General features: G+C 39.9%; 1 protein-coding gene across 1 annotated transcript; it reads right to left on the reverse strand.

Moving 5' to 3' along the window:
• Positions 1-8432: 8432 nt before the first annotated feature.
• On the reverse strand, positions 8433-13960 carry LOC132998890 (23 kDa integral membrane protein-like). The gene is made up of 9 exons (XM_061068638.1): positions 13820-13960; positions 12386-12442; positions 11349-11468; positions 11151-11225; positions 10820-10915; positions 10279-10401; positions 10162-10194; positions 9996-10079; positions 8433-9371 (listed from the first exon to the last, which is right to left on the reverse strand). Exons 1-9 carry the CDS (start codon positions 13877-13879, stop codon positions 9279-9281), a joined length of 741 nt encoding a protein of 246 aa, XP_060924621.1. The 5' UTR covers positions 13880-13960; the 3' UTR covers positions 8433-9278.
• Positions 13961-21012: the final 7052 nt, after the last annotated feature.

The raw sequence follows: 21012 nt of genomic DNA on the forward strand, positions 1-21012 counted from the left end.
ACACACTGCAGTCTAATTTAAAGTGTGTTATCAGAGCAGCAGCCGAGCTGTTGATCCACTGACCTTTGGCAGCCAGAAAAAACTCCCTCTCTTTAAGTTTACACACAAACACACACACACACACACACACACACACACACACACACACACACACACACACACACACACACTTTGCTGACTTGCCATAATGACGCTAACTCTCTCTCCAAATATCTTCTCTCCACATTCTCCTCTCTTTACATTTTCCTTGGCTCAGCTCCATTTCCATTAAAATGTCTTTTCTTTCTCTGCCTCATCCGTTCTTCTTCCGGCTCCTCTTTTCATTAACTGCCTTCTCATTTCATTCACTCTGCATCTCTTCCTCTCCTCCTTTTCTTCTCTTCCCCTCCTCCTCTTCTTCTCTTCCCCTCCTCCTCTTCTTCTCTACCTCGTTTACCTTCGTCGGTCCCACTTCACCTCCCTCCTTTCTCCTCCTCCACTCATTTCCTTTCCTCTTCACCAGCTCTTATCTGGTGAATAAACAATGAAATGCTTCAGAGAGGAAATATTTGAGAGTACTTTGTGTGTGTTTATGAATAAGAGGTAACCAGGAGCATGAAGTGTACTCAATGTTGCATGAAGACTCATCACGATGCAGCCGTGTGTTCTTTCTTCATCCACATTTTTATACCCAGAACAAATTCATCCTCACAGCTCGACTCCAGATTCCCAAAACTCCGGAGGACGTGCTCGAGACACGAGACACGGATTTGTTTTATTCACAGCAGCCGCCTGTTGTGAATAATGAAGTGTTTGGGCCACGCTGAAGAATTTTTATTGAGATATCGAGAATAAAGTCATGAGATTAGAAGAAGAAGAAACTGTAATATTCCCAAAATAGAGTTGTAGTAATAGCAAGTTATGGTTGATATGAAACTTAAAAATAAGGGAACAAAGTCAGAATTGAGAAGAAACTCATTATAGTATGAGAATTTATAGTTTCTCTTCAGTAAAGACTTCGTTTTTGGGAAATTACAACTTTTTTCCTTGTAAAAATCAGACTTTACTTTGATAAAGTTACAACTATATTGCAGCAAGAAATCTCGAATATTATTTTTCCTCATCATGTCCCCAACAGTCTATTGTATAAATTAAATAAATTAATAACATGATCTTTAACTTAAACTTTTGGATTTAAAATATTTAAATAAAAATGTCTCCATTCTAAATAAGCTGAATTAGTACTTTGTGTTTGTACATAACGAACATTGAGGAAAACCTAGACTTAAATATTAGTGATGGGTTTTATTTTATTTTGTCTCGTTCTCGTCACATGTTTCCAACGAAGCTGTTTCTATAAAAAGCATAATTAGGTTCTCGTGGTTATTAGAAACCGTGAATTTGCTTCAGCTGTGAGTTATCGTTCTGGTGGGAAAAGGAAGAAAACGTGACTTTGTTTGTTGGAAGTATTTTCTCACTTGACTTGTGTGGAGCAGAAATGACACAGGAACATAAAATATTCATCGCTGACTCTGCTGTTTCCTGAACGCCGGCAGGAAACCGCCTGAGCCCGATTCAGACGTCTGAGGGGAAGACACATGAAAAACGTTATTTAAAAGGAAGATAAATACAATAATGTTTCATCTGCGATACACGATGAGCGATAGGCTTTTTGAATCGAGCAGCTCGGACCTGGCTCGTGGTGTTTTAATGATCCGGCTCCCTATGGATCCCTGCAGAGCCCAAACCGAACCGACAGCCGAGTCTCATTGATCACGAGAGCTATGAGCCAGCAGCTGAACTAACATATTCATCTCAGCTGGCATTTAGCTGGAGAGAGACAGATGGAGGGAGGACGGCGGCCAGGAGGAGGCAGAGGTGGAGGAGAGGGAGCGCGGGGAGGACGACGGGATATTAGCTTAGTATCGCACTGATATTTCATTAAAAAAGAGAAATTACACGTAGAGAGTCTACAGCTGAATTATACTGTGAGAAAGACTACTACACTACATCCATCACTGCTGCAACACAACTCTTCCATATCTCTGTTTCAGTGGTTCATGGATCATTTGTAGAAAACAATGTATAGTTTCATACAAAATATCGTAATGTGCAGAACAATTAGCTCCAATTGATGCTAGGAAGCAATTATACAAAAACATGATCAATATTATGCAGATGAGACAGACTTTAAACTTTTGTTTGGACGTTTGGATAAAAGTTTTTTGGATCTCAGGGTTCAAAGTCATTTCACCACATCGCAATGACCCAGAAATTCAAGGTGCAGATCTCAAAGTGACCTCCAGGGGGCGAAGTAAGTTTTTTGGTCGAGGCCGAATAGACAAAAATCGGACTCCAACGTTAAAAACAGTTCGTACTGCATTTTAGCTGTTTCAGTTTTCAGGTGATTCAACACACAAAACTATTGATACTGTTAAAAATTTTCTTGTCTGAAAATGTATAATCATATTTAACATATAACATTTTTAAAAAGGACCGATTTGGACGTTGGTTACCACGGCAACAGAAGACCCCGAGGCAGTCGTGAGTATCTCGCGTTGACCACAGCTCTTAACAAACAGCCAGAAACAGGTGGAAGATTTAAATAAGCTGCCGAGGGTTTTGTTCAGATTAGACTGTTAATGAATCAAAGCTGATAACATCTGATTGGATGGTTTTTATTCTGAGGGATCAATGACAGATGGAGTTAGTTTCTCTTTGTCTCGCACCGACATTAATCACTGTTTTTGTTTCACGAGGCTTCGAAAAAAGGTGCTTCTGCTTTCACCCACAGGCTAATTAATAACACACACACAAATACACACCAACACACACACACACGCACACATACAAACACACACACACACATACAAACGCAGGTGGTAATTCTTTCTGTTCTGAAAGCGGCAGGTTTCCTTAACTTTTATTAGTTGGTTCATGTCGAACGTTTCAAAAGAGCCGTTACAAAGATTTACAAAAATAAAAATACAACAACTATAAACTAGGACGTCTGAAATCAATAATGAACAAGCATCACTTCCTGTTTCCACATCGTAGATTCCTTTACTCTCTGCAGTCGAGCCACGTCTTCCCTCCTGCAGTCGTTTGATATTTCACTAATTAAAGTGTCAAATGAAAACTTCATTAATTATAACTTCTAGCTCATTGTTATTAATGTTTGTTTGTTTGCTCCGTTCTGCGGGAACAACTGTGGCAGCAGAACCTTTTAAAAAGGACACAGTGTCTGGAGTGTTTCTCTATCGAAATGAGCCCATTTATGCACGAGCACAGCCTGTTGAAAGTGCGTGGCATTTATCATAGCTGATGGTGCGCAGCTGTGCGAACACTGTGCAAACACACATGCAATAAATACTCATTGTGTTGTGTGTCGGACGCTGTCGCACACAGATGCAGAATGTTTCCTTCGGCTTTGTTTGATGAACGAGGCTCCGGCATCTCGAGAGTTACTTAAAAACACAAAGACATGAATCACGTTTAGAATCTGAGTGACGTCCTGAAACAGTGTGTTTGTCTCCGGGTTCATTAACGATGAGGCCGAGGTTACTTGTGAACCAGCTGCAGTCTGAAAGCTCTCTGAAGGTCTTTGTGGCCACTTGGGGGCAGCATAACAATATATATATAATTATATAGCTCCATACATTGACTCTGAATAAAGATGGACGATATGACAACTCCCAAAAGTGAAGGCAAAGCGTCTCACTTGTCCCCATTGGCTGACTGCAGTACAGGTCATAAACCTCCTCCATGTTAGGGGATGGGAACAAATCAAAGTAGATGTTAAATAAATATTTGTCAAATTTGTTTCTGTCATTTCAGGTCGTTCTTATCACACTGATGTTTCTGTTTCAAGTGTTTCTGATCAGTTTTGTTTTTATTCGTTATTGGATGATATAAAATGAAAACGTATCAGTGTTGATGGAGAAAATACAGATTAGTAGCTTTAAATAAAGTTCGAATACTTACGTTGCACTTCATTCCAACCCGATGTTTCGTCATTCTGATGTCGGACACATTGTGTGTAATGACACACCGGGGGAGAATCACAGCAGAACGTGGATGAGTAGAGAACTGAAGCTCTGCTGCGACGCCTCGGGCAGATTTGCCGGTATGGAGGTTCGGCTCCTGACTGCAAGATGGCGGCTCTGCTCACGCCCGCCTGCAGCCGTCAGCATCACACCTGCTGCTGCACGCCAGCGTCGATTCTGAAGACACTGGGAACAGGAAGAGTTTCACTGCAGGTTCAGAGCAATCAATAGATTTTTATATTTGCAGCTTTGCATCTTACTGTAGTTTCTCATTTAGAAAAATAAACAAACCACTTATTCCTCAGATTATTAAAGAAAATTATCACAACCGTTTGATGTGTTTGACAAAATCAGCTTTTGTACAGTTAAAAATGAAATAATAAAAATCAACAGAGAGAAACGGAAAGAGTCTGATTCAATTGTACCTGACCTCTTGTCTCTGAGGGTTGCCATGGTAACAAGGACTCCTGGTCATGAAAACTGCAGGCTAAACATAGAGCGCTAACACACACACACACACACACACACACACACACACACACACACACACACACACACACACACACACACACACACACACACACACACACACACACACACACACACACACACACACAGCCTTCAAACTCTGCTGATAAAACCCACCGGAGTGTGTGTTTCTATCCACTGTATGTGTTGTGTTTAGTGTGTTTGTGTGTTTTGTCGTGTTTGCACCTCCATATATAAAGCTTTTGTTCTCAGGAGCTTTCGTGAGAGACGTGTGTGTGCGTTTGTGTGTGTGTGCGTTTGTGTGTGTGTGTGTGTGTGTGTGTGTGTGTGTGTGTGTGTGTGTGTGTGTGTGTGTGTGTGTGTGTGTGTGTGTGTGTGTGTGTTTGTGTGTGTGTGAGTGTGTGTGAAACCTGATTTGATTGTATCCACCACAGAACAAGACAGAACCAAACACGTTCTAACGCTCTTATTTTTGTAATTCAGCCGTCTGGCAGTAACACTGCGTCTCAGTTCAGGGGTCAGGTCCTCTAGAGGCTGCATTTGAAGACAGACAGTATCAGGCTTTAAATCAACCAATCAGCTAACGATACACTGTTTGAAAAAAACAAAGGTCTTTAACTAGACTTTATTGTCGAGTCCAACTTCAACCTTGTTGCTATGCGACAACAATAAGGGCGGAGCCAACTGGTGAAAAACTCTGAGACCAAACTGTCTCGTTTCAGCTTTGTGGTTTCACACGTCCTTGTGGCTAATGTACCTTATAAATAAAGTTATGTCTGAATGACCCACATGCTGCACTGTGGCAGAGGCAGGCGTTGAACCGTCACTATTTGTCCCACAAATACTTTTCAGAGAAAGATGAATGATTGACAAACTTCTCATTGGCTGAACTCATCGACTCCAGAGGAACCTGACGAACTGAGTGATACGACAGAGCCGCCCTGAAGAAAACCACACGTTCTCACTCTGGATCAAATCGGTTCTTTTCATGTGACGTTCTCTGTTGTTATTCTTTCCCCCCCGACAGTAAACAAAGCCTGTGATTGGTTGATTGACAGCTCAGTCATTCATCTCTGTAATTGTTGTTATTTCGCTGCTGCCATTTAAAAAGAATTACCTCATCTTCCATGTGTTTTGGCATCGGAAAGAAAACCTCGCCGTGAGGTATTAACTGAGTCAGGCCTCATTACACACACACACACAAACACAGACACAAACACACAGACACAAACACACACACACTTTCCCTCCTCTCCTTCCTTTCACCTCAGATTCCCTCATTTCATTTCTTCTGTTCCTCAACCGTGAAATCTGCTCAATCTTTTATTTTTACGTTTCAGGAGCTGCAGTTCAACTCACACACACACACTCGCAGTTTAAAATGCTGATTGGTCCCACTTCTCTACACACTGTATGTAAATGTAAATATCAAAAGCAAACTCAAACAATGTGAAACAGTGAGAGCTACATGAAAACTGGAGACGACCCACTGAGCACAAACATTGCATCAGCGCTCGGCGCCGCCTCCCGCTGCAGCCACGTCTCCGGGCTGTGTCTCGTCCACGAGTCTGAAAGCGAGACACTAAAGGATTTATTCCACCGGCGAGAATCAAACACAACTGCACCAGTGAAGGTGAGAAAAGGCCCGAACAGACGCTCATGATGCACAGTCAGCGCTGAGTGCGGGCGCTGGCGTCACGGTGGCCGTTACAATGAGTCCACACATCCATCTGTTCCAGTTACCCACTCATCCATCCTGTCGCACAGGTCGCACACATGGTGGCAGCAGGCTCGTCTCCCCCAACGCCTGCAGCGCCTCCTTTGGGAGGAGGGGGGTCCTGAGGCACTCCCAGGCCAAATGGGACGTTTAATCCCCGCTGTGCATTGTGGGTCTGCCGCAGGGGCTTCGTCCCATGCGTGAAATACCTCCACAGGGAGACGCCTGGGGAAATAGCCCAAACCACAAAGCTCAAAGTTGTGAGGGTTTGAAAAAGGATCCATCCTCTCCTCCGCCATGTTTGTCCATTTGTTCGTTGGTTTGTTTGCAGCATGGAACGAGGACTGGACGGATCGAGACAGAACTCGGTGCGAGGATGGGAAAGAGGTCAGAGAAGAGCTTGGGACAGTTTGACGTGGATCCGGACGAAGACAAAACAATATCCGACTCAGAGTCTTCAGCCAATGCACGTGAGATGAAAAGATATCTCACAGCAAGTCAGCTTGGCTTAGACTAGTTTAGCAAAAAGACTTGAATCAATCAGGTCGTTTCCCACCAAGATAGGTTTGAAGTAATTCACTGGTCTTCATCGGCCTTTCCCATTTTAACACAATGGTTTTTTATTTCCCATTTTATTTGTGACACAAAAAAGTGTTAAAACAAACTCAAACGATCGGAGTCAATAAACGCTGGGATGTTTCTCTCTCTGGGTCAGTCTCACTCTTCAGCGTCAACGGTTCGATAGCCAGTGGCTGTGCAGTCTGAAGGAGCTCGCCCATTTAAAATGTATTACACATACACACACACACACACACGAAATGCATTAAAAAGGCTATTAAGAACATATTAGAGATGTTCTTTATTCACAATATGTGAGAGAAGTCAAAAAGGAATGTGCAACATACACACACAAATACACACTCACAAAGACAAACACTCACACACACACACACACACACACACACAGATTGATGTTACGTATGTCAGAGGGGAAATGTAGAGTGATTAAAAGGTGTGTGTGTGTGTGAGTGTGTGTGTGTGTGTGTGTGTGTGTGTGTGTGTGTGTGTGTGTGTGTGTGTGTGTGTGTGTGTGTGTGTGTGTGTGTGTGTGTGTGTGGGGGTGGGTGTGTGTGTGTGGGGGTGGGTTTGTGTGTGTGTGTGTGATGGACTCAGGTCAGTACAAAGACAACGTCTCACCCTGTTTTTATATCATCAAATAACTAAATAAAACCAAACTTATCAGGAACACGAACACTGAAGAGGTGGAGTTAATGATCTACGCTGCAGCCGGCCACCAGGGGGCGCTCCAGGTGATTTGGCTTCACTTTGAGGAACTGTCATGTCTTCTAACGTTCTCCACAACCTGTGGCAGGTCGTGTTCACTGCACTGTCACAACCTGCTCTCAAGCTTCATGAAGTCATTCTCAGAATGTTTCGCTCCGCTGCAGTCTTTAACTCTGTTGTTCATAGTGTCACAGGTTCGATCTTGGCTGCAGTCGTCTGCATCAGCCACGATGGAGAAATCTGTCAGGAGTAAATTTGACTGAAGGATGAGAATGAATAACTTGGTCATGGTTGACGGAGAATAAAAATGACTTTTGAACAATGTCTCTTAAAGGAAGAAACTGGTTTATACACAGATGATAATGTTTCCATACTGGATTTGATTTAACATCTAAAAACACGTATCTGCTGCAGCAGCATACGTGGAAGGACTTGACCTTTGGTCCTCTTCGAGTCCATTGACCAGGATGATTATGTTTTTGTATATAGTTCTAGAACATTAGAGTTATAACATATATATTATATATATGTATATATATATATCTTATATATAATTGACTTGATGTAATTAGATGTTGTTTGATTCACTAAGACCACGTTTGTTGTAACTGAAAAACTGAAGATTTTCATTTTCCTTCGTGCTCTTTGTGCACATTTGATCATTTGGAAATATTCATCGCTGAGCAGCACCAGGTGTGTTCCCTGGTGTGTACTGCCATCTGATGGATTATGTTGTCATTACAGTAAGTGTACTCGTGAACTTTATTATCATATTAATGGTTGTATATTTGATTCCATTATTCTGGTTGTAATAATGAATAACAAACCTACACAACAGAAACTCTCCTGTTTACAGATATTTTTCAATGTTCATTCTGTTAAAGCAATTCAACACAATTAAGAAAGATGGTCGTTAATGTTTTCTTTGAATTGTTTATTGGGGAGTTATGATCTGTAATCTCATATAAAACTTAACCTCGTCGTGGACAGAAGACAAAAACAGGCTAAGATTCTGTTGACCAGTGAAAAGCCAACTCTTGAAAAACAATTGACACTGAAAATGTAAAACTAGGCTCAGGAAAATGTTGGTGATCAAACTTCAAAGCATAATTCCAATTGAAAAGCTGTAAAGACAAAGTAAATCCACAGATAAATGTTCAATCTTTTATCGTACTAAATGTGTAATTGACAGCACAAGATTTTGACCGTAGAGACTTTGAGAGAAAATGAACAATGGGCGATTTCAAAATGGTGGAAGCTATCCGATTAGCCTGTTCGCCATTTTTCACCAGTCACATTCATTTAACGTTATTTTCTAAGTTATAAGTTTGAAATACGAGAGTCACATTTGAATTTGTGCTGATTTCCTACTGCAGTCATCACGCTCAGATGAACGTCTTGGGGCTTTTTTCAAGCCTGAACATGTTAAACCATCATTTTCTAAAAAAATTAATGTTACGACCGCTGTGGGTTGAAAGACCTTTAGTCATAAAACAATGTTGAGCCTACAAACTGCTTGTCTGTTACGTGAGGTGACTAAAATACCATCAAATAACATAAAAGATATATATATATATACTTTATAATTCACACAAAAATAAATGTTTGTTTTTTTAAATTTCTACGATAAAAAGCACTTTTTCTCCCACATGAATCAATCTTTAAAAAGCCAGAAGCGCTGTAAAAAAGTGAAAGAAGTCACACAATGATCACTGAGTCCCCCAGTTACAGTGCAGAGGTTAAAGGGCAGGGGTCAAAGGTCGTCAGAAGCTCTTCATGGCGTATGACGCACTGTCCGCACTGTCGTGACGTTTGATCTGATGGATCATCAGGAGCGACACCAGCAGGCCGAGCAGCTGGGGACACAGGAAGTCAGTTTCAGATCAGAGATGAGGATCAACTGTAAAAAATCCGATCCACGACTTCGTTGGATGTTTTTAATTTACAGTCGGCGTTTTGTTAGTTTAGCAGCTGAAAGAGTTGTTGAGTCGTCTGATCTCAGTTCAGCAGTTGAATGGAACTAAAAGATAAAAACAACTCTGTTCTTAACAGTGTTTCCTTTTTAAATTTAAAATTCTGTCATTATTTCTGTTATTCTCAATGTGTCTTAAAATAGAAATATGTCCTGGAGACAAGGAATGATCCAGTGATATAAAAAAAAAACCAGTGAAATAAACTGACCTACTGTATTTTAACTTTACCGTTAACCTAGCTAACAAAGTTATCACACTAAAATACTTGTATGACAATGAAAATAAACAAACTAAAGCTGATAATCTATCCACAACCGTATATTGTGTTCGGACGGTTTTCCGCTGCGTCCTCTTCAGAATTTGAGGAAGGAAGTGAGCAACAGAATCCTGGCTCCGCACCCTGAGTTTAATGAGTTCTCCCCTTACCCACTCGCCCTCCTTCCTCCAGAGGTGGAAACATAACCTCGTTCTAGAAAACAACAGCGACGAAGCAGAATCGGATCTTACTGCGGTGACAGCAAATCCGAAAAAGAAGCCCATAGTGATATTGCAGGCCAGGTTAATGATGTAGAAGAAGAAGTCGGCGCAGGTCTGAAGATAAAGAGGAGAACAAGGCGTCAACATCTGGAAACATCACTGACTGTAGAAGATGAGCTGAAGGATAAAAAAATACCTGTTGATAGATCTTGTCTGGGCCACTGGTTCCCTGCAAGGAAACAAAACTCAGTCAGAGACAAAACGCACAGAGCTTCTCTCAAGTTCCAATGTTAAAGACATTTTCAGAACTCACCTGAGGTTTGGCTACGCAGGTATCACGTCCACCGTAGGGTCCGGTCCCGTGCCCGCTGCACTCACAGGACTGGGGGATGTCATCAGCCCAGTCCTTGGGACTCACCACTCCACAGCAGTGAAGCTGAAACCACAGACCAGGCAGAAACAGGAACCAGTTGAGATAATAACATTAATCACCTCAGATTAAAACTTAGTTTCGATTTCGAACAAAGCTGCTGGTACAGTTCGTAATGTAAAATGTTTTTCTGACTTGAATTTAATCTGTATAGAGAACCATTTACCATAATGTAGTATTCAATATATATGTTTGCATATTATTGTGAAATTATTATACTTATTATATTTATATCATATTCTATACTACTGTGAATTAAAAAATTCATAATTAAATGACACTTTCCTATATTCACGTGTTTCTCTTGTCAATCTCATTCTGACTCTGTTGCTGTAACAAGTGACAATACGTTTATCTTATCTTATCTCATCCTAACATATCTTATCTTATCCTAACTTATCTCATGAATACACAGAGAACGTACAGATCCCTGCAGCTGGTTGAGAGCTTCTCTCAATTCCTCGTTTTTCATGAAGGGCTTTGCCAATTCAGCGGAGGCGCTGTCAAATGAATCTCTGAGCTGCAAAGAGAGAGAGAACAACGTTAACGTTACATTGACGTAAACAACAGCTTATTCGTACATTCAGAGAAAATGTTAAGAGACAACTTCCGTACAATGAAAAAGATTAGTTAGCATAAGTCCCGAACAGAACGATGCTACAGAAAATAGACGATGAGAAGTTTAGCTTAACAAATAAACACAAAGAATCAGAGACAAAATGAGAATCAAGACTTTAGCTCGACGGAGAGTTGACCTGGTTTCTCATGACAACGATAACGATGCCAAAGATCATCATGATGATCATCCCAGCCACCATGAAACCTGCAAACTGAATAAAAACAAGAATTAGGACTTCTTGTTTGTGTGATGTCATTATCAAAACCAACCAAACCAATATCATTACGGGAAGTTGATTCTTATTGGTTCTGCCTCTGTATCAGGTCGTACGTACTATTTTCAGGGCCAGAGCTTTCTCAGAGCAGGCCGCGTAGATTCCCAGGGAGGAGATGCCGAGAACACCGATTGCAAACACCCAGAGCCACGCCAGGCTGGGAGCCCCGAACGCCGACATCTGCTCCACCACCGCCGGACGAAGACAAACAAACTCTGGATTACTTCACGTTCACAATAAACTTTTCATGCATTTTCAACATTTCAACAAAAATCATGGATCTTGATGCAAAAATCTGGGATATTTCCAGGACGGGAGTTTGTGGGATTTGTTGCAGATTGATCTTCTGTAAATGTGATTAAAAACAAAGAGCTGAAACACTAGAGAAAGATGTGGTGGAGTTTCGGGTTCGATGCCATTGTGAGACTCATCCTGTTTGTCTGTCACAGAGTCGACGGAGAATGGAAAACGTCCTTGAGCAACATCTGTTCTTTGTTATGTGCAGAAATCAGAGCCTCTTCTGCGTCTGGGCAGCTGCTCGCTCGTAATCTTCACCTCGGATGGTTCTAAACATTTCTCAACAGGTAGGAATTCTGAGACGTCTTCGCTCTACACGACCACAACCAGCCTCAACTTCCTCAAACCAGCTGCTTTTGTTTAAAATTAAACTCGGAGGATATTACATTTCTGAGTCGTCTGTGATTGCGTAAGAGTCTGGCCCGTTTCCCCCTCTACCAGAAAAAATGTGTCCACATCTGACTGTGGTTTCGTTCTTCTACCCTGTGAGTCACTTTACAGTAAATCTCCTGCTCGCTGCCAAAAAAACATCCGATTACAGTGATCTTGGGAAATTCATGTTTGACAGTGACAGAGAACATGGGGTTTACGACTTATACTGCAGCTCGCCACTAGGGGGCATTCAAGACACTTTGGCTTCACCTTCGAGAAGCATTCATGTCCGTTGTGGAACCATGAAAGATAACAAGATGATTTTAGTTTAAATTGGTCGTAAACGTGAAACAATTAACGTGATATTTTATATTCGTCACTCAAATGTTAGAATTTTGACAAAACATGTAAAATAACGTTGAGGTTACCTGAAGGCTGTAGGCAGTAACCTTTATGGTCCCGTAGATCAGAAGACATCCGATGATCTGAGGACACGACACGTTCGTCAGCATTAATAAAAGGTACGGAGGCTGAAAGATGCCACCTTCATAAACACAGGCTGTGAAAAAGCTTGAATATACATTTAACTATTTCACATTTATTCCAGATTAAAGGTTCCAGGTGTTTTTGTACAACTGATGCACATGTTCTGATGTGTTCTCATCTTTAAGTAAATATAAAAAATATGTAAATGACAATAAGGGAAAAAATACATTTAACAATGGGACAACTGCTTGAAGTATTTATTATATTAACGTAAAATTATAAAAATTAAATCTTTTTATTGATACAAAACTAAAATATAATTTATATTTAACACATTTGCTCCTCTCCTGGTAGAGTTTCTGTTGTTCCTATGTTTAGCCACTAAAGGGAGACAGAGATCTAGAAACAGAACCGTTGAGACGGTATCACCTAAAGTGTTTATGTTTAAATATACGATTTAAAGTATATTTTGTCAATATATACGTAACATAATCTACATATATACAATTTTCAGAATCAAACAAACAATGTATTTAACTCCAACACATCTGTACAAAATAAATAATAAATAAAAGTCAGTGGAAGGAAGCTCGAACAGGAGGGGGGGGGGCATCTATGGGCATAACGGTCGTGACAGGCACGAAAAAAACATTCCTTTAATCAGAGTAAATCTAACTTTGTTAAATTATGACAAAGAGACGCTTTTAATTAATCTCTTCCTCTTATTGTTGCAGCAGCTTTTTCATTCTCACTTTCCTGAACTTTCTGAATTGCCTTCATCCCTGAGACTTCGGTGGCTCGAGGTGAAAAGAAGATTCGTGTTCGTGGGCGGATTGAAATCTGAGACAAGTTCTTTCTTTCTTGCTGGAACCAAATGTTTACTTATGAAGAAATTAAAGCGTTGAGGAGCTTATTGAGAACTTGAAACTTCACACACATTTGATCACTTTACATTTAATTTAAACCAAAACATGTCATATTTGACATTTGTACTTATTGAAAGGAATTTAGACCTTTTTTGATTCAATATGAAACTTTTTTTTTAAAATTGTTTTTCCTCCTTAGTTCGTAAATCTGTATTTTCAGTGCTTTAAGTGCAAGGAACTGTTTTCGGTCTTTAATTCAAACTGTTTCATCGAACTTCGTTTCTAAACATGTTAATTAAACTGAGATCAAAGCAATAAATAAATAAATATAAGTAGGTAATTGCTTTTTTGTCTTTTTCCTCCACGTTTTCTTCACTTCTTATTCTCACTTCACTAAATATTTCATACCAAATACATAAATGTGAATTAACTCTTAACAACATCGAATTAATTTAAATGAAAATAAAACAAAACACTTAAAAAATGGAAATTAAAAGTTTTTCTACTCACACCAAACAACACATTGAAGAAAACAAAGAGACATTTGAGGCATCCGTTAATTTTCCCCATCGTCACTTTTCGGTAGATTTCCCCTCAGGAGCTGAAGAAGTGTGTGTGAGCCTGTGTGAGTGTAAGTGAGTGTGTGTGATGTTGGGCAGCTGTGTGTGCTCAGATAAACAACCAAGGAGAATGTGTGTGTGCAGGATGAACACAGAGCTGCGTCACACAGATCTGATCTGAACTGAACTTGAGACCTGGAGGTTGAACAGATTCACGTAAAGTGAGCCCAAGAACTTACTTCATGTTTAAAAACAAATGATAACAGGAGCTCGATGGTTTTCCTTATAAAAGGATTCATGTTTTATGATATAAAATGATTTATGATGAATCATAATCAACTTTAATCAAATAGCATCTTTCAAAAGTTAGTTATAAGCCTCTTTACGTGTTAAAAATCATAAAAATTAACAGGAAACAATAGGAAACTGTTAAAAAGCCATTTGAAGATCACAGCGTACTAATAGAGAAATAACAGATTAAAACAAATGAGAAAAGAGTAAAAACAAATAAAACATTATAGAATCCTTAAAACAGACAAAGATCCGAACAAGGAGAAATAAAAGAGAGATTCACAATAAACACATCAACTGTCTTGATATTAAATATTATTTGATTGAACAAGAACTGATAACATAGTCATATAACTATCATTAGTAACGTGTACTAGCAATATAATAAATATGATATGATAAACTATATGAAGATAATATCACAAAGATTTTAATAGAAAACAAAGCTCAACAGGTGAAAGTGAAATACCACAGAAGAAATGAATGAACTGTAAAAACATTCAAATGAATTTTTAAAGACTAAAAATAACGAAAAGAGAAACAAGGGAAACGTCCAAAACTGATAAGGTGATAAATCCCAAATGTGGGGAAGCTGACGTTTTGACTAGGAAGAGGAAAAACAAGTTATTTCCATGAAAACAAAGTTCAGATCCTGTCTGACGGCTGCAGATCTATGTTGTGCCTGACGAAGGAGAACGCCGCCCCCAATGGCACCAGGAACAAGGAGGTCAGGAAAAAAAGTGAAAGATAAACAATGAGCTGCTAATGAAGACCTTGGAAGGGGGGGGAGGGGTCGCAGTTGAAATGTCGGAGGGAGGTGGGCAAATGTGGTGGGTCTGTTTCTCATGGGGGGGGAGACAGGATTCTGAGCAAGAAAGAGAGAGAAGAGAAAGATAAACAAGACAAAACACATCAAATTGAAACTGCTCCAACGTCCCATCACAAAAACAACCTCAGAAAACCTGCGTCTGAATTTAAAATAAACAGATTCAACTAAAGCTGAATCCAAACGCTTATGTTTCTGTTTTCAAACTGAAACGATCTCCGTCCACAAGTGCACGCCTGAAACGTGCACGGTGTGGCCGGTTTGACTCGTCTCCAGGAGCCTGACGAATCAGAGAAGGCCGAGAGGAACCAATCAGCAAGAGTCTGGGGGCGTTTACGAAGCCGCAGTGTTTCCGAACTTCTGCGTTTATTATTCTCTATTATATGAGAAATCAGTAAAAATGTCTAAACACTTCGCATCACATAATGTTGTGATGAAGTCCTGAAAGCTCCGCCCCTTTTTGGCTGTATAGGACGTTTTTTGTTGATAGTATCGTTAGCGGAGATGAAACCGAGCCTCAGCTTTATTGGAAACATGCCTGTGAATCCACCAGGATCCAGGATCTCTGTGCATGTGGAGTCAGGAATGTGCAGATCTGAGCAGCGAGTGTTTACGAGTTTGAGCAGTTAAAGTGTTTACGAGATAAAAAGCTACATTCATCCTGAGGACGGAGCGAACCACCACAAGGACGGGGGGGGGGGGGGTTGACGTCGTTGGAATTCTTCACCCAAATGCACACTAGGGAAGTCGGACATTAAAACTTCTCACGCAGTTGTGTTTACGATCAGATTGTTCTCTGCTCATTTAAAAGATATTTCAACAACAGAAGAATCGAAGTAGAGGGAACAAGCGGCTCCAGAGAACAGGATCTTTTTCAATTCTTAAAATTACAATACAAAAGAAATAGTTTGGGAAACGACATAATTACTTCTGTGTCTGATTTCACTTGTTTGTTTGGGTCCAGGTTTCTGATGTTTCCTCTTCTCTCAGCTTCTCTCCTCTGTGGTCGGCGTCTCTCGGTTGGTTTTGCAGTTATTAAAGAGGAAGTGAAAAGCAAGTTTTTAGGGTAGTAAAATGTTTTCACTACAATCAGAAGCAGGTTCCTTCTGACACCTGTGAATCAATGATAGGTTACAGGTCTCCAGACATGACAAACGTCTCACTCCTGAAATAAAGGTTTTCACTCTGTTGTTTCAACAAACTACAACATAAACATACCCAGAACTCAACTTGGCAAGTTTGGCATCTGTTTGAAATTAATTCTTTGTTCTCAGTGTTTCAGCAGCAGGTTGTTCGTCATCACCTGAGTCACATGACACGGGTTAAAAAGACTAAACCTGAAGAGCTTCCATGTACATCCAGTATACACAAAGTATCTGTATACACAAAGTATCAGTGAACATGAAGTATCTGTGAACATGAAGTATCTGTATACATGAAGTATCTGAATACATGAAGTATCTGTGAACACGAAGTATCTGTATACATGAAGTATCTGTATACACAAAGTATCTGTGTACATGAAGTATCTGAATACATGAAGTATCTGTGAACATGAAGTATCTGTATACATAAAGTATCTGAATACATGAAGTATCTGTGAACATGAAGTATCTGTATACACAAAGTATCTGTGAACATGAAGTATCTGTATACATTAAGTATCTGAATACATGAAGTATCTGTATACACAAAGTATCTGTATACACAAAGTATCTGTGAACATGAAGTATCTGTATACATGAAGTATCTGTGTACTCATTATATCAGGAAACAGGACAGTGGGCAGGTCGGCACCATCACAGTTAATGACACATGTCTGTGTACATGTACATATTCATTTAATTGAATTATTTACTGATATTTATAGTTTCTTATTTGTTAAAAGAAGAATAATCACAACAGCAGAGACGGTTGGAGCGTAACGTATCAAGTTGATAGTTTGAATATACAAACGGAATATGTCACAACTTTTAACAGAATTTTCCAAAAATCGTTATATAGTAAAAGCATAAAGTTACATTAAAACACAGATTTATCTTATTCTATAATTTTTAAGGTAAACAGATTTGCTCAGAATTCAGAAACACATGATTACTGTTGGTGCTTCAGTTTCTCAGATGATCAAAGGAGGTTTGGTGAGAATTTCCGTTCCGTGACCAAAGGAAATGAACGTAAGTGAAAGTAGAACAGGAAAGAACATGTCGGTGAATCTGTGTAGATTGTTCAGAATTTAACATTTCTGTTCAAATCTAGATTGAAATTACTGTGACAAACTGTGGAAAATCTGAGACCCGACGCGTTGCTTCGTTAAGAGTTAAAACTCATAAATAAGGTTTAAATATTAAAGGGACTCTTACCTTTGTTGCATTTTTACACTTTTTGTGGATAAGGTTAAATTGGTATTAAAGGGACTCTTACCTTTGTTGCATTTTTACACTTTTGTGGATAAGGTTAAATTGGTATTAATAAGGTAATGACACTCTAAGATGCAAGACAGACCCACCAGGAGTTAAAGCAAACAATTATTTCACTCTCGTAATATTTAGTGAAAACTTCAACCAATAAAATTCTTCGGACCGAAGGACCTTATTGGCCGACAGACCTGTCTGTTTGCTGCATGGAAACAGACAGGAAGCCCGTCTGCTTCTTCTGGCGCATTCGGGCCCGCGTCATCAAGGCGCAGACAGTAGCGAGTAGCGACCGTATCGACCGTAGCGACTGACGATGGCAGACCAAAGTGGTCCACGGCGTACTGAAACAGCCGCTCCCAGGGGGAAAAACAAAAGAAAAAACACCGCGGATGGGAACGAGGGGGTGGGGCATTGGAGGAAGGCGGGATGATTCGAATGTGCTGTAATTCTCAAATGCAACAAAGGTAAGAGTCCCTTTAAGTCCGAGTTGTATACAATTTCTTGACTTCAAAACCTCCTTTACTGAGGTAAAAATAAAATCATGAGAAAACGTTCGAAGTGATTCAAATTAGAAATAAAACGGACCCATGACATCATAAAAATCTTTGTATTGTCCAGTCTTAAGTGCGGAGTCGTCTCTTGTCGTCAGTCTGTGGTTGTTAGTTGTGTGTTTGTGTGTTTGTGTTGTATCATCTGTGACCCGCAGGTGACCGAGCGCTACAATCTCATTAGCAGTGATTGGTTTTCTGCTCCTCTGTTCTCCATCACACTTTAATTTCACCATTAGTCCTCAACAGCAGCAGGAAACGGAAGAAAAGATGAAGATGAATAAATGAGACGCTCCCTCACGCTGATGAAATTAAAATATTAACGTCCTAAAAATCACATTAAGACTTTCACCCACGCGTAAGTTGTTTACTGACCATTTCTGTTTATAGGGGACTGAATCATCTCCAATCAGTCAGACTTCATTTTCATAGTGTCGACACATTATGCAACACAAAAGGCTTTGAGTGATGTCCCCAAACAAACAAACAACATTAACAGGAAGTGAGGAGACATTAACGCAAGTCTCAGACATTTGAGAGGAAACAACCAAAACATAACAAATCAAACCTAGAATCTCCCTCAGTAGAGTTCAGAGATATCGGTTCTTCAGATATAGATATAACATAATGTCTCAAACACACAAGCGATGTTATTAGACGGGACATGGAGCAAACTAGAAATGTTCATTTCTGATCAGTTGGGTTTTAATTTGTTAATTTATAATGTATAAGCGTCCTGATTGACATAATATAACGTAAATATGAGGGGCTCATTGATTCTAAACATTCTGGAAGATAAAGTAGCTTAAAGGGGACATATTATGAAAATTCCACATTTGTATTGCTTCTACACATTAATTTGGGTATCTGGCATGTCTACCGTACCACAAACAACCCTTTAGTTTTCAGCTCATGAAGATGTTAGGTTTCATTTCCAGCGTTTCTCACTTTCATTTTTGCAGAAAGAAAAACCAGGCTCGCCTTCTTCACCTGAACAGGAAACTACAGTTGGGTCGTCTGCGGCCAAATCTTCATCCTGTTTTTCAGAAATCAGGTACAGCAAGATTTCTTTCCCAGGACTGAGTCGTGAACAAAAAACTGTTGGATGACGAATCCAGATCATGTCTGAACACCTTGTTTCTGTAATCTGGTCTGTGGTGTGTGTTATGGTTTGTGTGTGTGTGTGTTTGTGTGCGTGCGTGCGTGCGTGTGTGTGTGTGTGTGTGTGTGTGTGTGTGTTTATTTATTTGTTTATTTAGAAGGATCCCCATTAGCTCTACCCTAAGACAGAGCTACTTTTAGTGGGGTCCACATAGAAGACATACATACAGATATCAAACATTTAAAACATACATTACAATACCTATATCAAATATTTAAAACATACGTTAAATTACAAATATCAAAAGTTAAAATACATTGAATAATGATCATACAATTATATGTTACAAATATCAAAAATAAGTTAGTGGTTATATGCAGTTTTACCTTTGTCATGATATAAAATACTGATAGGTAATTCCATAGAAGTGAAAACGTCAAACCATGTAATGGAGTCCTACACATTTATGTACAGTCCAGCACCATCTAGTGTCACAAGTATGTTGTACCCAAGTGTTTCATTATTTGCTTTTTGAACATACATTTACGTGTCACGTTTATAATTTCTGTTGGTAGTAGGTTCCATGACTTCATGGCTCTGTAACCCACAGTACGTTTAAGAAAATTTGTATTAGCTCTGGGGAGAGAAAACCTTCCCTCTATTGCTCGTCTAGTGCCATAGTTATGAGAGGCTAAATTTTTATTTAGTTGCCTATACTGATCTGCTGGTGTTTTAGACTGCAAGAGGCGCCATGTTGATAAGAGAAGTGCAGCAGCCATCCTGTCTTCAACTTTTAGCCACTGGAGACTGGCATGCATGCTCTGTATGCTGGTTCTGTAAGGACACTGTAGAGCAAAGCGTGCAGCCTTGTTCTGTACTAGCTGTAATCTATTCAGGTCTTTCATGGTGGCATTTGCCCATACTATTTGGCAATAATCCAGCTGTGACAGAACGAGGGATCTTACTACCAGTGTTCTTAGATCAGGTGTCAGATGGTTTCTGCATCGTCTGACTACAGCCAGTGCTTTGCCCATTTTATTGACAATAGTGTCAATATGCTTTGACCAGGACAGTTTGTTATCTAGGGTGACTCCCAGTAGCTTGGATACCTTTACTTGATTGATGGATGTTCCATCTATGCACAGTTTAAGCTCTGGCTCTGCTCTAAGTGAATGATTTGACCCGAAGATGATACTTTTTGTTTTAGTTAAGTTGAGAACCATCTTGTTTTGAAGGACCCACTTTCCAATGTAACTTAGCTCCCTGTTTAGGATGAGTGTCAGTTCTTCTGCTGTTTTTGCTGATGCATATACAGTAGTGTCGTCTGCGTACATACTTAGATTTGCACTTCCTAAAACTTGAGGTAGATCATTAGTGAAGATAGAGTACATTAGTGGTCCTAGACAGCTTCCCTGTGGAATTCCACTTTCCACCAGCACACTGTCCGAGTGACTTCCATTAAAGAAAACTCTCTGAGATCTATTTAATAGATAACTTCCCATCCAGGTAGCTGCAGATGGTTTAAAGCCATAGCACACCAGTTTTTCCAGAAGAAGGTTATGTTCAAGGAGATCAAATGCTGCTGTAAAATCCAGAAGGACTGCTCCACATAGCATTTTGTTGTCTAGATCTCTGTACCAGTCATCTGACATTTGCGTCAGTGCTGTGCATGTGGAGTGTCCCTTTCTGTAAGCATGCTGGTACTTTGTTAACAGATTATTTACTGAGAAGTATTCCTGTATTTGATCAAATACAGCCTTCTCAAGAATCTTACTCAGTGCTGGAAACAGGCTTATTGGACGACAATTCGGGCCACTAAATGATGTTTTCTTATCTTTGGGCAGGGGAATAATTTTAGCTTCTTTCCAGGCTGAAGGAAAGATTGATAGTTTCAGACTGGTGTTTAGTATATGACAGATTGGCTGTGCAACATAATCTACAGCTATTCCAATCAGTTTACCA

Source organism: Limanda limanda, chromosome 1 (assembly GCF_963576545.1).
Source record: "Limanda limanda chromosome 1, fLimLim1.1, whole genome shotgun sequence".
Taxonomy (NCBI): Eukaryota; Metazoa; Chordata; class Actinopteri; order Pleuronectiformes; family Pleuronectidae; genus Limanda; species Limanda limanda.